Here is a 15,853-nt window from a genome sequence, read left to right as displayed (position 1 = left end):
ATCCAGGCCTGCACTGGGCCTGTCCAGGGAGCTCGCCCAGCCCCCCACCATCCAGGCCTGCACTGGGCCTGTCCAGGGAGCTCGCCCAGCCCCCCACCATCCAGGCCTGCACTGGGCCTGTCCAGGGAGCTCGCCCAGCCCCCCACCATCCAGGCCTGCACTGGGCCTGTCCAGGGAGCTCGCCCAGCCCCCCACCATCCAGGCCTGCACTGGGCCCGTCCAGGGAGCTCGCCCAGCCTCCCATCCCCCCGTACAGACAGATCTTTTCATCCCGAGCTATCTGACGTACCCAGCATTACCTCTGCGCGAGCCCGCTGCTCTGCAGGTATCCCTGGATCCTGGTTAGTTCTTCCACTGGCAACTGGGCCGTGCTGCTCTAAACAGCAAGAACATGTTAGTGGGTTTATACCACACAACAGGCCAACCCCACATCCATTTTAGAGAAGAGAAGGAGGTGTGTGGATACCACTGAGTGACTAGACAAACAGGACAAGAACGAGACACGCACAGTGCCCGTTTCCCGAGCTGGCCACCCTCCCTGCTGAGCTGTCAGCAGGGCACTGCCAGGCCCGCATCAGTACCTGCACGTTTGCAGCCAAGAGCATTTCCACTCGGCGACAGGCCAGGGTGTCCACCATGCGTGCCAGCACGCGGAACGGGGTGCACAGCAGCCTGTCCACGTACAGTGTGAGCACAGCCCCCGACTGGCTCAGGTGGATCCCTCCCAGGCACTGCAGGGTCTTCCTAAGTGTGGTTGGCTGAAGGAACACGATGAGCAATTAGCATCTTTCCGACTGAGGACCCGGCAGTCCCGTGTCTGCAAGGACACTGACTTACGGTCGAGAGGTTTTCACAACGGGACTGGATAGCCTGGATGAACAGGCCGCTGGCTGCAGAGTTGCGATGCACGGCGCTGATGAAGTCCTGCACGGGAGGCTCGTGGGACAGGCTGATGAGGTCCTGGACGTGGTTCACGATGAGCCACGTCAGGTGCTCGGAGTCATGCAGGTTCTGACACTGCGGAACAAGCCCACGTCACCCCGACTGCCAAGGCTGGCCTGGGGCGCAGCGCCAGCGTCCCCGACAAGGGCTAGCCCGAGTCCCACTGCTCCACCTCTGATCCAGCTTCCCACAGATGCGCCCAGGTGTCTGGGGTCCTGCACCCATGTGGGAGACCTGGATGGAGCTCCTGGCCCAGTCTGGCCTCAGCCCCGGCTGTTGCAGCCATTTGAGGAATGATCAGTGCATGGACAATCTCTTCCTCTGTAACCGTCTTCCAATGATATAAATAAATTTTTAAAAACTGCCATCCCCACTGGGGGTGAACATGTGGGTGGAGGATCACTCTCTCCCTCTTTCCCTAATTTCCTCTCTTCCCCTTACTCTGCCTTTCAAATGAATTTTCATTAAAAAGGATTTCAAACAAGAGCTTACTTAAACATCTTAATTTGTAAATAAATTTAGACACCAGAGCCCCACTAGGCCGACCTCCTTAGCTTGTTGGTAAGATTATGCATTACTCCATGGCTTCTCTGAAGTGAACAGTGCAGCACACTGCATGGCCCAAAGCAGCCAGGAGTGACGTGCGTGAGGTCTGAGCAGCAGACTCCAGTGACCGGCGGCCCAGCTCCCACCCAGCGCCAGGGCGGCCCCCGCACAGCCCTCTTCAAACTCACCACGTAATCGCAGAAGAGGACGAGCGCCCCCCTCCGGACGATCTCTCTGTTGCACACTCCAAGGCCCGCTGCCGCAGCGGGCTCCTCTGCACACACCTGCGGCCCGAGCAGCTTGGTGCTGGACAGACTGTGTCGCCTGCAGGACCAACAGAGGACTGGGGCTGTTGCTGGCACAGCAGGACACACACACACATGTCACAGGGCTGCACTGAGCTCCATTCTAACACAGTTATTTCGAACATGACCGCATCCGGGGTGGCTGGCTACGTGGCCTGCTGCTGCCATGTGCTCAGCGGGCAGCAGGGAATGCGTGCTGTGCCCGCTGAGTGTGTGGCAGACCTGAACTGAGCCGCTTCCCGGCTCCGACACGTCCCTGCTCCAGCCCGTGCCGGTGGCATGAGGCAGCAGGTGAGCATGAATGAATAAATACAAAGTCCCCCGTCTGCCACGGCTACTTTCAACTGGCAGAAAGAAAACCTGTAGCGTGGCCAGCGGCTAAAGTCCTCACCGTGAATGCCCCGGGATCCCATATGTGCACCGGTTCTAATCCCAGCAGCTCCACTTCCCATCCAGCTCCCTGCCTGTGGTCTGGGAAAGCAGTGAAGGACGGCCCAAAGCTTTGGGACCTGCACCCGAGTGGGAGACCCGGACGAAGTTCCTGAATCCTGGCTTCAGATCGGTATAGCACTGGCTGTTGTGCTCACTTGGGGAGTGAATCATCAGGCGGAAGATCTTCCTCTCTGTCTCTCCTCCTCTCTGTATATCTGACTTTGTAATAAAATAAATTAATAATAAAAAAAAACCCATACCACATGTGTGCGCCTCCCACACCTGCATGTGCACACTGCCCACGTGGCACACAGGTCACACACTTGTGCTCATACTGCTGGGCTCTAGCACAAGCTTCATTTGTGCATCAAAACATGTCTCCTTGGGCTCAGCCTGGCGGCAGAGTGGGTGAAGCCGCAGCCTGCGACGTCTGCGTCCCTGCTGCTCCAGCTCCCTGCTAACAGCCTGGTCAAAGAGCTTGGGCCCGACACCCGTGTGAGAGCCAGCAGGAGCTCTGGGCTTCAGGCTGACCCAGTGCTGGCTGCTGCAGTCACTGCGGGGCAAAATGGCAGATGGAATACCTTTCTTCCTCTCTCTGTAAACCTCAAAATAAATAAATAAATACTTTGGAAATGTCACTGTCAGTGCTTCAGCCAGTTCTTGCAAAAAACTGTCAACTACAAAACCATTTATTTCCAATTTCCAGTTGTCCTGGTAACGCCCTAGTCTCTGGCTGTCCACAGCCCAGGTCTAGAACATCCCTTAGGGTCACAGCGTGTAATCACAGCTGCTTCTTTCCATTCAAACGACTCTGCCCTTCAGCATAGTGACACCTCGAAGCGCCCAGGGGAGTCATCCCGAGCTGCTCACTCCCGCCAATTCCTCCGGAATACCATCACACGCACAGCCACCCGAGGGGCCAGTGAGCAAGTGGGCACTGCTGGGCTGCGCTGAGGCTGTGCACGCCTTCACAGGTCCTCCCGCACGCGAGCACTAACTCGGGCCCCAGCACAGCTTGGCCTGCAGCATCTGCTGTGACACAAACGCTCAGGGGCTGCAGATCCACTTCACTGCTGGCCAAGCGACCCTCTATCAGAGGGTCAGTGCCTGTCCATGCTGCTCCCATTCAGATCCAGCTTCCAGCTACTGCCCTGGAGGGATCAGAGTGGTGACCCAGTGGGTCCCCTGCCCTGCCATGGGAGACCACCAGGGGAGGTCCAGGTCCCTGGCTGAGACCTGGCCCAGCCCTGGCTGGGGTGGTTTCGTGGGGAGTACACCAGCCGAGGAAAGGTTTCTCTTCTACTTTCCAAATCAATCAATCAATCAATAAACAAACATTAACACACAAAACCAGCGCTTAGGCCCCTGTCCCTGCTGCAATGGAAGCGAGGACAGGGCTGGGACCGCCCACAGCTCCTGTGCTGCTCAGAGCAGGCCCGCAGCCAGCAGCACTGGGGCTCCCGGGGTCAACCTTCCGTCAGCAGTCCTGTGACTGATGGACACACACACACTGAAGAGGCAGGTGGCTGTCCCCCTGGCGTTTCAAGTCTTCACCCCTGGGACAGGCCTGCACCCTCAAGCCCCATAGCCCCATGCTGGGGCAGGAGACAGCTGTATTCCTCAGCAGACTGCCACCCACAGCACAGAGCAGACCGCTCAGGGCCACAGACTGGCCTCTTGTGGCCCAGCTCTCAGCCCCGGGCAAAAGAGCTCCGACACTCACATGCCTGTTTCCAGAACTGCTCGTCCTGGTGCAGGCTCCCAGCTTCCTGCACACAGCGCGAGGACAGCTTGGCTGCAGGCCCCACGCGCACCAGTGTCTAAGCCGGAGCACCTAGAGACGTCTCAGACGCCTGTCACCACCAGCTGCTCCATTTTTTCAAATGGTTAAAAAATAAAAATTAAAAATAAGGTATTTGCAAGTAGCTTCACAGTCTGCCACATAATTAATTCATTAAGAATTATGAGGAGCACATTGAACTCATAACGTAGTTAAGGCATTGCGACACGTCTGGCTGTGGAGCCAGTTCAGAGACTAGCATCAAACGAGAGGCAGCCACGCTGACAAGCGGAACCCACAAGGTGGACGGTGCAAGAACTTGTCAGAGAATCACGCTGGACCACACGTCCCCTCCCACGGTACACGGAAGGCAGATCAAGTGTGGCAGACCTCACTAAGCCTCAGAAAGCGGGGAACGCGGACGCCTGAGCAGCAGCCACGTGTCCAGCCGCTCAGCACCGCGGGCGGGCAGCCCTACCTGGGCGTCTGCTGCACTTCCGCCCACCAGCGGTGGTCGGTGTGGTTGACCAGCAGCAGGATCTGACACCAGAGCAGTACCAGGGCCGGGTGCGTGGGCACCATGGAGCGCACCTGCGCATTCAGGCTCTCCAGGGTGTAGAAGCTGCCCTCACAGCTGTCACTGCTGAAGAGTCTCGTGGTGGCTGCTGTGATTCTCCGGAACATTCCTAGAACCAAACACAGTGAGACCCTTGGTCCAGCACCTTGCAGCTCTGAGATTCCATGCCGAAAAGACCCCGTGCACACCTAGAGCTCACCTGGGAAATCCCGAGACTTGTGAGCACAGACACCCCGCTCCACCTAGTGGACTCTCGCAGGGTCTTGCCCATCACTGGCTGGCACTGCCAATGTCCCCAGGTCCCCAAGCCCTGAGGGGGGCAGTCCTCAGTAGCAAATCACTGCAAGGGCCACCCGGAGGAAGCAGGGCTCCATCTCGGCCTGCGGACACTGACCCGAGGAACAGGAATATTCTATAGGACATGTGGGGCGTCCACCGAGCAGGCTGCTCACAAGCCACACTGCATGCAGCCCTGGGAGCAAACAGGACATGTGGGGCGTCCACCGAGCAGGCCGGACGTGGCAGGCTCACAGCTGCCCGCCCGCATGCCATGCTACAGGTGGCCCCAGCTCTGGGACACCTCGGTGCTCGGGGCTGTCCCCCTCCACATGCCCCTTGGCAGTATACAGGCTGCCTCCTGAGGTTGGCTCATGTCCAGGAGCCAGTCCTGCACAGAGCAGACACAGCACGAAAAATGGTGAGCCATATGCAGGGAGAGGGCAGGGTCCTTGCTCTGGCCAGGGCACCTCTCCTTGACCTCTGGCTCACCTGGCACCAATACAGTCAGCATCTTACTGCACCCCAAATGAGAAGGGGACCCTAGACAGGCAGGAACAAAGGCTGTGCTGCTTAAGAGCTCCACGATCTTGTGACCCTACAGCCTAGGCAATCCTGTGCCTCGCAGCCAGCAGCTGTCAGCCCTCGTCCTGCCGGTGGCCCCCTCACTGCCCACTCCCTGTGGGACTAACAGACACGCAGGCGGAGGAGCAGCGCTGCAGGACTCTAAGAGACTGCCAGCACGGGCTATGAAAGCAGATGGACAGGCCCAGGACAGCTGACCCTAGAGGTGCACTGGCTGGGGCCTCGGCTCCTTCACGGGTCAAAGCAACCAAGCCTGGGGCCTGGCACAATGGGGTGCACCAGAACGGGCCACCACTGCTCCTGGAACACTGCTGAGAGCAGTTCAGACAGTCATGGAGGTGGGCTTTGGAGGGGAGCACCCCAGGAAAGAGGACAATCTGGACAGGCTGCTTGGGGTGCTGAGGTGAGGAGTCACCTGGTGCTGGTGAGAGAGGGCCTGGTCAAACAAGAGGAGGAAACCCTGCAGGAAGCCAGCCATGCCAAGCGCAGTTCAATGCTAAAGCTGAGGTTCAGCAACTGGTAGGCCACTGTCCTAGAAGGTGATGCGAACAAATGACCCCAACCACAAAGGAGGTGAGCCCGCGGAGGGGAGCGCGTGAGTGGGGCAGGGATGAGGAGAGGAGGTGGGAGAGTGGACTGGGACTAGGCAGCTGAGAGTGTCGGCAGCGCTGGACGGCTGCGGGTGGCGAAGCAGCGGGAGCAGGAGCTGCTGCCCGTGGTGCGCAGGCGCAGAGACCTCTCTCCGGCAGGCGTTTGGCCCAGGGAAGAGGGAGCGGCCAGTCACGGAGCCGGCAGCACGGCCAGGGGAGAGGCCTCCCGTCCCCACACGGCTACAGCGCTCAGCGGGAGTGAAGAGACGAAGCCACATCTTGCCCAGTAACCATACGAGAGATGCCCAGACAGCAGAGGACCCAAGCCGAGACCAGGCCCAGGGGAAGCAGGCCAGGGACAGGGCAGCCTGCCGGCCAGGGGCCCTGTCCTCACACCAGGAGGACAGGAAGCTCTGGAAAGTTCCTCACCAACCCTATCAAGACACCTGCTTCAGTTGAATGATCGCCTTGTTCTCACTGTTCTCCTTACTGTAAACTGTCACAGATGGGGATTCATTCTTCCCCACTGCTGGCAGCTGGCACCCAGGCTGGCCTCTCCGGGGCCCTGAGCCCGAGGGGACAGGAGCCTTCTCCACCTCCTCCCGCCCTTCCTCAGCAAGGAAAGGAGCCCTGGGGCCCCCGGGAGCACCTGCGGCCGTCACAGAACCGAGCAGCAGCCTGACAAGGGGGGGATGTGCCGAGACCACGGAAGAAGCCTCCAAGGTGCTCTATGCACCACGTCCCCGGGGACTCAGGGACCGAAGCAGGGCCATCTGTGCCGAGGGCACAGGACAGCAGTCACCCACACCAGCTCTGTCACACCAGGCTGTGGCCTGGCATCACACACCAAAACGCTGGCCGCTATGGCTACCTTAAGAAACAGTGGCCATCCCAAGGGCAGCCTTGGTGCCAGGAGAGTCAGGGTGGCAGGCAGGGCCTAGGCTCTGGGAAGGTGACCACGGAAGCCGAGAGCCAGGAGGGGCAAAGGGGGAGGACCGGGGGTGGAAATTATGGAGGGAAGGGACAAGCAGGACTTGCCAACAGTGCCTGCAGCAGGTGGCAGGCGGCAGAGGCAGGCTTAGCATCCCTCAAGGCCCCGGTGCATTTCCCATCTCAGCCACCAAGGCAGGCACTGCTCCACTCCGCCCACAGCACAGGGCGGCCTGGCCACAGGGCCGCTCCATGTGCAGCAGCGCCACCCGGGGCCAGTCAGCGTGAGAGCACAAGTGCTGCACAACTCGCTCCCTGGGCCCCACGGTGCCCCTCCTGCCATCACCCCTCACCTGGAATCCCAGAGGGAAGAACCACTTCCTCTTCCTCCCAATGATCCCACTGTGGCCTAAAGGGCAGAAATGCTGGCCCTGGCACGGGCAGCAGGACAAGAGTGGTGGAAGTGCCAGAAGCCACCTGGCCTGGGTCTTCACCCGATGCAGATGAAGCCAGCCCCTTGTCCCCAGTGGAGAGAACTAGAGCAGAAGCAATCCCCACCCCATCCCCAACCCAGACTGGCAAGTGCTTGGCTGGCAGGCGCAAAGGGACACGGATACCAAGCGAAAAGCCACTCTGAAGAAGGGCCTTACTGTGCCCACAGGCCGGAGCTTAAAAGCAGCCACAGTGACAACCACCATAACAGGATTGCCTGTGGGGAACCCTCAGACACCAACACCCACGTGACTTGAGTGGGTTACCTGGACCAGGAAGTTTCTTCATGTAACCCTGGCTCATTTCACACACAGGTTAACCCACTTGTTGGTCCGTCTCCATCTCTGCACAGTGTGAACCCTGAGGCCACAGCTGCCACCCGGTATTTCTGGGGAACAAGGACCTGAAGCAGGGTCTGCACAGACCCCACACAGACCTGGCATTTTCCCCCAGTATTCAGCCTGGTTGAGGAAAGCTTCAGATGCCCAGGGCTGTCAGTGCTGCCACCTGGTGGCTGTACCCCACTGTCACTATAAACCTGTCCCTCTCGGGACACTCAGACCCATTCCAGCCCACACTTTGCAAACTGAAGGCCAAATATTTTTCGTGGCAACTGTGATTCTCCTACACTGAGTCTGAAACGGGAGAGCCACTTTGGTATAAATGCTAACCCCCACAGAGCAGGCAGAGCCAGAAACTACGCTGTTCTGTGTCCCGCTGCCCCACTTCCCATCCAGCGCCCTGCTTGTGGCCTGGGAAAGCAGCCAAGACAGCTCAAAGCCTTGGGACCTCGTAACTGCATGGGAGACCCGGAGCAGGCTCCTTGCTCCTGGCTTCGGACCAGCTTAGCTCCACCTGTTGCAGCCACTTAACGAATGAAGCAGAGGATGAAATATCTTTCTGTCTCTCCTTTTCTGTGTATATCTGCCTTTCCGATGGAAATAAATAAATCCTTAAAAACAAAAAGTTGGAGCAATGGATGGCCAACACACTCTCCATCAAGCAGACAAGCCTGAACCACTCTCCATCAAGCAGACAAGCCTGGGCCGCAGCAGAGCAGCCCTTGGGACGGAGAGGTGCCCTGAGCCAGGCTGGGCACGGCAGGAAGGCACTGCAATGACCACCAAACTGAAGAGAATAACCTATGACTTATTAGCACATCAGCACATGAGCAGTATGTTGACCTCCTGGCATAGTTTATCAATCTTATACTTACTCCAGCAATCAAAAGATCCTTTTGAAGCCCACAGAAGGGGCTGGTGTCGCAGCACAGTGACACCACTTGCAACATCTGTATCCCAGCCGGAGCGCTGCTTTGAGTCTTTGATCCAGCTTCCTGGTAATGTGCCCAGGGAAGCAGCAGACATCTGACAGCCACCAACACCCAGCGCACACTCAGCCTCCAGTCTCACTCAGCACGGTGTTCCCAAAGCCCAGCCCGCTGCAGCAGCTGCCAGACTGCCTGCCATCCCGGCTCCACAACAGGCCACACCTGCTTCGCTCGCGCACCCACCAGTGGACAGGTTTGGCTGCACACTGAGCAAGAACAAGGGTTGTCCAGTCCCCCTGCCCACCACCTACTTCCCGCTCCTTTCCAGAACACGTGGGAGTAGAACTGGGGGGTCTCGCAGCCCCAGCACACACACCACCGTGCAGAGCCCGCCCCTCACCTACCAGACTTGAAGATGTGGATGAGACACATGAGCAGCGTGCCGAGCTCCTGGCAGTAGAACGTGTGCTGCTGCTCGCTCATGTCCACCTTGAGCTGTTTGCTGACGATGTCCTCTAGCAGGATACCAACCAGCTGCACCAGGAACCTTCCGGGAGGGAGAGCACGTCAGACGACGCTCCAGGGCTCTCGGCCAAGCACGGAGGTGAAATAAAGCTTAGCTCAGGACTGCACGCCGTCCCAAGTGAAGGTCCATCACTCGGACGGACGCCCAGGCTCAGGGGACTGTTAAGATAGAATCCTGTCCTGCACATGCCGGAGCTCACACGCCCACCGCCAGGAATTCGAGGACCTTGCGTCTCAGCTACCTGCTTCAACATAACCCCAGGAGCCGCAGGCTCAGGGCGAGGCCAGAAGCACCTGTGTGCAGGCAGCGCTCGCTCTGGAGGGACAAGGGCCCCGACTTCACCAGTTATCCTGTCCTCAAGGAGCACCCAACCACTCAGGAGGCAAGACAACATGATACCACAGCATGCAGCGGGTGCCACCCACCTGAGAACAGCATGCAGTACAGCCAGCACGTGCCGAGTGAATGCAAGACGCAGAGCACGTTCCTGCATTGTGGCCCCACAGGGTAAACCTGTGATGCCAGTACCCACATGATTGCAAGTCCCAGCTGCTCCACTCCAATCCAGCTCCCTGCTACTGTGCCTGGGAGGCAGCCGATGATGGCCTAGGTACTTGGGCCCCTGCCACCCATGAGGGAGACCCAGACAAGGCTCCAGGCTGACAGCTTTGGCCTGGCACAGCCCAGTCGCTGTGACCACCTGGGCAATGAACCAGAGGACCGAAGGTCTTGGTCTCTTCCCTCTCTCCCTGTAACTCTGTCTTTGAACGATTCTCTGCCGGCAATGCCCTTGCTTACTGCCTGCCCCGGCGCAGCTGCCCTGCCTGTGTGGAGCCCTTGCTGCAGTTCCAACAACGACGAGGGAGAGATGTGCAGGACTCTGAGTGGGAGCAAGCACGGGCCGAGGCAAGGCAGCCTGGATTTAAACAGGAAAGCAGCTCAGAGCTGCAGCAGGAGGAGGCGTCCCTCTAGACTGCACGGCCCTAAATGACTGCGTGACTTCTCCCAAGGCAGGGGTCCTTACAGCTCAGACATAAGGCATACCTTGAAAATATTTCTTCTGGCAAATTCTTCATTTGTTTCTCTTCACTGTGTCCTTCCGCTGCGGCATCCCCATCCCCATTTCTCAGCCTGGCAATTACTGGACAGGAGATTAAGTATGGAGAGAAGGAGAGCTCCTGAATGCGAGCGAGAACAATGTCTTCCGTGGACTGGGAAATCAGAACCCGCAGGATGGCCAGGATCCCTGATGCCCACAGCTGCACGGTGCTCACAGACGCCTGGGGACAAGAGGTCATGTCACAGCCGAAGCACAGCCCAAGGGCCGCCCCCGCTGCCCACGCACGCGAGGCCGTGAAGCCCTGGTTGGAGGGCTCACCATGTGCATCTCTTAGCAACACCCAGACCTCTGGGAACTGGTCAGAAACAGAATCCCCAACCACACAGACTGGGCCTCAAGGTCTGGGGTGGCCAGTTATCCAACACCCTGGGCGAGGCCGGGACTCACCATCGTGCTTGGGGTGACAAACATACTCCGAAGAAGCATGTCCACCGGACGCAGGGAGGAAGGGGCCAAAATCTCAAACAAGGTATTTAGCACTCCAAGAGCTTCATGAGAGTCGATGTGCATCTGTGGAATTAAGCCCGTGCCACTGCCATGCCAGCCAGCAGAAAGGCCAGCTTCCTACACTCCCACATCTCAAGGGCAAACGGCCACAACCATCTCTTCACCTTCTAAAAAACCTTCATTTAAAAGGCAGACAACTGGGCTGGGGATGTAGTGCCCAATGCCCACAGAGCCAGACGGGGCCAAGCTCTAGCCAGGAACCAGAATGCCACCCAGACCTCACTGGGACAGGCACTCCAGCGGGGAGTGGACGGGAGCCTGACATCAGGCAACTTGCACTGGCCCCCCAGTACAGAATGCGGGCATCCAACCAATTCCCCCTTCACCTGAAAGCCTTTTAGATGGGGCAGTGAACAATGTAAACATTCCTCCAGAACAACACTGCACGAGCCACGGAAACCTCACACATACGCATTCTGAGAAAGACACACGGACACCATACGAACCAAGTGGAGCTGCCCGACTCGGCCGCCACCACCCCGGGACCTGCCTCCCATACACCTGCTTCCCGCACGTGCAAGCGCACGCTTGCCCTTGGCTGCCACAAAGGCTAGCGAGCTGCTGGACGTGTATGCCAGCCTTTCCCAAACTCCCACACACTGGCAGAGTTTGCTGGTTTGCTTTACAAAATGAGGGAAGTGTGACTGGCTCACACTTCTGTCTCCTGAGGGCATGTAACACAAAATGGATGGCTGTGCCAGGAGGCGCGGTCCCGACAGGCACCCGCCGAGGGCTGTGCCAGGAGGCGCGGTCCCGGCAGGCACCCGCCGAGGGCTGTGCCAGGAGGCGCGGTCCCTGCATGTACCCGCCGAGGGCTGTGCCAGGAGGCGTGGTCCCTGCAGGTACCCGCTGAGGGCTGTGCCAGGAGCTGTTGGGTCCTGGCCTCTCTGAAGGAAGCTGCCCCACAGGTGCACTGCCCCAGGACACAGTGTGGCCCACAGTGCTCCAGTCTGCCCTTGAGGTTCTGTGCCAGCTCCCTGCAGACCCTCCCCCTGGTCCCTTCCTGGCTGCGGAGTCTTTCCTGACGGCGTTGCAGGCTCCTGGCTTCAGCCTGGCCCAGTCCTGGCTGACACAGCCATTTGCTGAGGGAACTGACTAACACGAGATCTTGATTTTTGATATCTGTTTCTCTCCTTCTCCACTGCCTTCTGCCTTTGAAATAAATACATTAATTAAAAAAAACACGCCAATTATGACACCCCCATATCACACCTCTCATGCTGGAGTGTCCAGGTTAAACACTCAGCTCCAGCTCGTGCTGACACAGACCATGGGAGGCAATGGCGATGCCCATCCTGCTGGCTGTCTGCCACCCACACCCTCAGGAACCCCAGAACGGAGCCCCCAGTGGATGCGAACTCTCTGACTGCTGTGCAAATGAGCAGCTTGACCAAGATCCCATCCCATCGTGAAATCTTTGGTGCCCACCCCCTCAAGCTTCCACTCCCCGCGCCAACGCAGGGGACTCGGGCAGTAGCCCATGAGCGTGTTCCTTGTTCCCCTCAGGCAGTGCGGCCTTCATCCTCCTCTCTCTCGGCTTTGCTGCCCTTGTTGGAACTATGCATTTAGATCAGCTCCCATTTCTTTGCTGTGGCCGGTCACGTCTCCACTGTCACTGCCGTGCCCAGGACAGAGCCCAGCACCTGCTGAGCTGCCCCATCTGTCACGTCACCTTCACTGTGGCACAATCACAACAGACTGGACACTGCATACAAGGCTCACAGAGTGCCACTCAGGTCACCTGCGTCCCTCCACTGTGTGCGCGGTCTCGGGAGAAGCAGCCTGCTGGAGTCAGATAAGCCAGCAGCCAGCAGCACGGCGAGGTCAGCTGCCATCGAATGCCAGCGGCCCCGAGCAGCCTCCGAGGAGACGGTCAAGCGAGCACACGTGCCTGCAGACCAATCCAAGAACAGCCTCGGCCTTCGCAGGGCACCTGAAGGGCTCTCGGGGTCATCCTTGGCGGATCCCTGCTGCCCTTTCTTAGCCACAATGGGCACATGGCTTCCTGCATCCTGACACTCGAGGTACATGCCCTGCAGGAACGCCAACTGCTGCAGTACTGCCAGGCCGCTCCCACCACTGGCTGTGCCACAGGCTGACAGAGGCTCGCAGATAAGGACACGGAACTGCTCACTTGTACGTGAAACAAAAGGCCAGAGGCCAGAGCAAACCTATGACGGGCGCAATGACAGGGACAGGGCACCGAAATGGAATTATAGAGTACCTCAGTACCAGAGCTGGGCCATGCCCAGTGCCAGCATCTACAGCTGGGTGACAGTGGGTCACCTCCCTGGCCCCTGCGAGTGGTGCTTTCCTCACTCACAGAGCAGACAATGCCAATCTGATCAGGTCGCGGCAGAGTATCCCATGAGCACCCTATGAGTCCACTGCAGCTGCCAAGCTGACCACACACATCGGCCTTACAGCATGGCCACGCCTCCAAGTGCGGCACATCACTGTGCCCACGGCGAGCCGAGGTTCATGGAACCAACCTGCTGCCTGGCTAGCATCGGGAGGATGACGTCAGCCACCTGTCGTGACAGCCGCTTCCACTTGTCCTCGTTCTCCTTGTGACACTGCTGCAGGACGAGAATGAACATCTCCAGGACCTGCGAGAGCGCATGAGAGCAGTCAGCCACACGGGGGCAGAGGGCCCCCCAGCAGCCACATGGGGGCAGAGGGCTCCCCAACAGCCACGCAGGGGTAGAGGGCCCAGTCTGCCCAGCCGGGGCAGAGGGTTCCCCAGCACGCAGGGGCAGAGAGTCCAGTCAGCCTGGTCGGGGGAGAGGGCCCCCAGCAGCCATGCAGGGGCAGAAGGCCCAGTCTGCTTGGCCGGGGGAGAAGGCCCCCCAGCAGCCACGCAGGGGCCTTGGCCCAGCTCAGCTCACAGGTCCCTTGTGACACCAAGACCCTCAAATCCCTGCACTTATACTGCCTCATACTCAGCTAAAAGAAATAAGACCTTGGTCCTTGTCAAAAAAAAAAAAAAAAGGTGCAAAAAAGTCTTCAAATTATTTCAGATTTGAGATCTTAGGATTTGAAGACTTATCCCTTTGACCAACATGTTAGCTACCTGATAGCTGGGGGGGGAGGGGGGGTCCTCTGCTCCATCTTCTGTCTTCAACTGTCCTGACTGCTAGACAAACGGCAGGTGGTCTCCGGGCTCCCACCCTGGCACCTCTCCCGAGTGTGGAGGGCCCAAGGCAGGCCAGGCAGGCGTCCTGCTCACCTGATGGTACTGGACGAGTCTCAGCAGCATGGACACCACCACCTCCTTCTGGGTCTCTAGCTCTTTCCCTGCGTCAGCCTTGTTGGTTCCTCTCAACACGAAGAGGTCGTGGACGATGGGCTGCAGGGCAGGGATGGCTGTGGGGACACAAGGGTGTCCTCAGAAGCCGAAGGTGATAGGACACAGCTGCTCCGTCCCTGAGCCGCACACGTCAACACTGCACTGACAAATGCTCCCGGAGAGGCTCCTAGGGCCGGGAAAGGTCAACCCGGAAACAGCACTGCTTTCCACAGCCACAGTGGCATGCAGCCCACACAGCCTGCTGGTCTACCGGAAAGACTATTCACGGTGCAGAACACACGTAACCACACTACTTTGTCACGTGCTTTTCAAGTAAAGCCATCTTCTATACAAACAAGATTTCCTCCCATGGCATTTGGTCCAAAACAGAAGCTAAAAACAAATAAATAATCACCCTGTGATCATATGGGAAAAAATACAAAAGAAACACACTCACTCACCCGTCACTGACATGCACACACGCACACCTGCACACACCTGCATACACGTACACCTGCACACACACCAGCACGCACACACACCTGCACACACGCATACCTGCACGCACACCTGACACACACCTGCACACACTGGCACACCTGCATGCACACACACTGCACACACATGCACACCTGCACACACAATGGCACGTACACACACCTGCACGCACACACTGAACACACACCTGCACAAATGCACACAAACCTGCACACACGCACACCTGCACACACGCACTCCTGCACACACACACCTGCATGCACTCCTGCACACTCACACCTGCACACACACCAGCACGCACACACACCTGCACACACGCACACCTGCACGCGCACACACCTGCACACATATCTGCACGCACACCTGCACACAAACCTGCACGCATGCACACCTGCACACACACCTGCATGCACACACCTGCACACACGCACACCTGCACACACACCTGCACGCACACACTGCACGCACCTGCATGCACACACCTGCACACACGCACACCTGCACACACCTGCATGCACACACCTGCACACACGCACACCTGCACACACCTGCACGCACACACACCTGCACACCCTGGCACACACACCTGCACGCACACACACTGCACACCCTGGCACACACAGCCTGCTCTTATGAGCGGCTGTAAGGAGACGAACACTGCAGTGCAGCCGATGCCGAGGACAGGGAAAGGTGTATCGTGTTACCGTGTGTCACAGCCTTCCTCCCACTGGCCATGATGCCATCACAGAGCTGAATGATTTTGGGAATCCCAATGATCTGTTTGGAATGATAGCGTTCATAAGATAGCAATACCAGGAAGAAAAAGATGTTGGGAATAATGGCCTCTGATTCCCTGGAAACAAAAACATCCATTGAGGCATTTCCTCTTTGCACCTGGGACACACCGTCAGTATAACATTAACACGTGAGGCTCACTAAGCTGGAGGGCCCCCACTCAGCCCCTCCTCCCCGGCATGGCTCTGCAGCGGGCATGAGGACCCTGTGCCCTGGCGGCCCAGTACTGGTGGCACTGAGGCTTAGAGGACAGAATGAGTTGTCCCCAGTCACAGCCAAGGAGCTCTTGGGTGACAAGCCACACTCAACTTCTAGATTATGTTACCCTGTGTTTTAGGAACCCCAGAGACCACAGTTTTCAGGAATTATACTTGCAAATCTCTAAGGACATAG

At 58.3% G+C, this 15,853-nt stretch overlaps 1 protein-coding gene across 1 annotated transcript in view; it reads right to left on the bottom strand.

The window, feature by feature from the left end:
* HTT (huntingtin) overlaps window positions 1–15,853 on the bottom strand; it is a 114,001-nt gene that overhangs the window by 28,028 nt on the left and 70,120 nt on the right. Inside the window, exons 35-45 of the mRNA XM_040966451.1 lie at window positions 15,370–15,518; window positions 14,108–14,244; window positions 13,371–13,487; window positions 10,759–10,881; window positions 10,296–10,531; window positions 9,130–9,272; window positions 4,484–4,691; window positions 1,677–1,812; window positions 838–1,017; window positions 582–758; window positions 300–376 (exon numbers count right to left, since the gene is read on the bottom strand). Of these exons, the coding sequence (XP_040822385.1) occupies window positions 300–376; window positions 582–758; window positions 838–1,017; window positions 1,677–1,812; window positions 4,484–4,691; window positions 9,130–9,272; window positions 10,296–10,531; window positions 10,759–10,881; window positions 13,371–13,487; window positions 14,108–14,244; window positions 15,370–15,518 (1,683 nt within the window). The remainder of the gene's footprint in view (window positions 1–299; window positions 377–581; window positions 759–837; window positions 1,018–1,676; window positions 1,813–4,483; window positions 4,692–9,129; window positions 9,273–10,295; window positions 10,532–10,758; window positions 10,882–13,370; window positions 13,488–14,107; window positions 14,245–15,369; window positions 15,519–15,853) is intronic.

The sequence above is a fragment of the Ochotona curzoniae genome, unplaced genomic scaffold (genome assembly GCF_017591425.1).
Source record: "Ochotona curzoniae isolate NIBS_2020 unplaced genomic scaffold, NIBS_Ocur_1.0 scaffold_4505, whole genome shotgun sequence".
NCBI lineage: Eukaryota > Metazoa > Chordata > Mammalia > Lagomorpha > Ochotonidae > Ochotona > Ochotona curzoniae.
The sequence above is the reverse complement of the archived record's forward strand: the minus strand, read 5'-3'. Positions and strand labels throughout refer to the sequence as shown.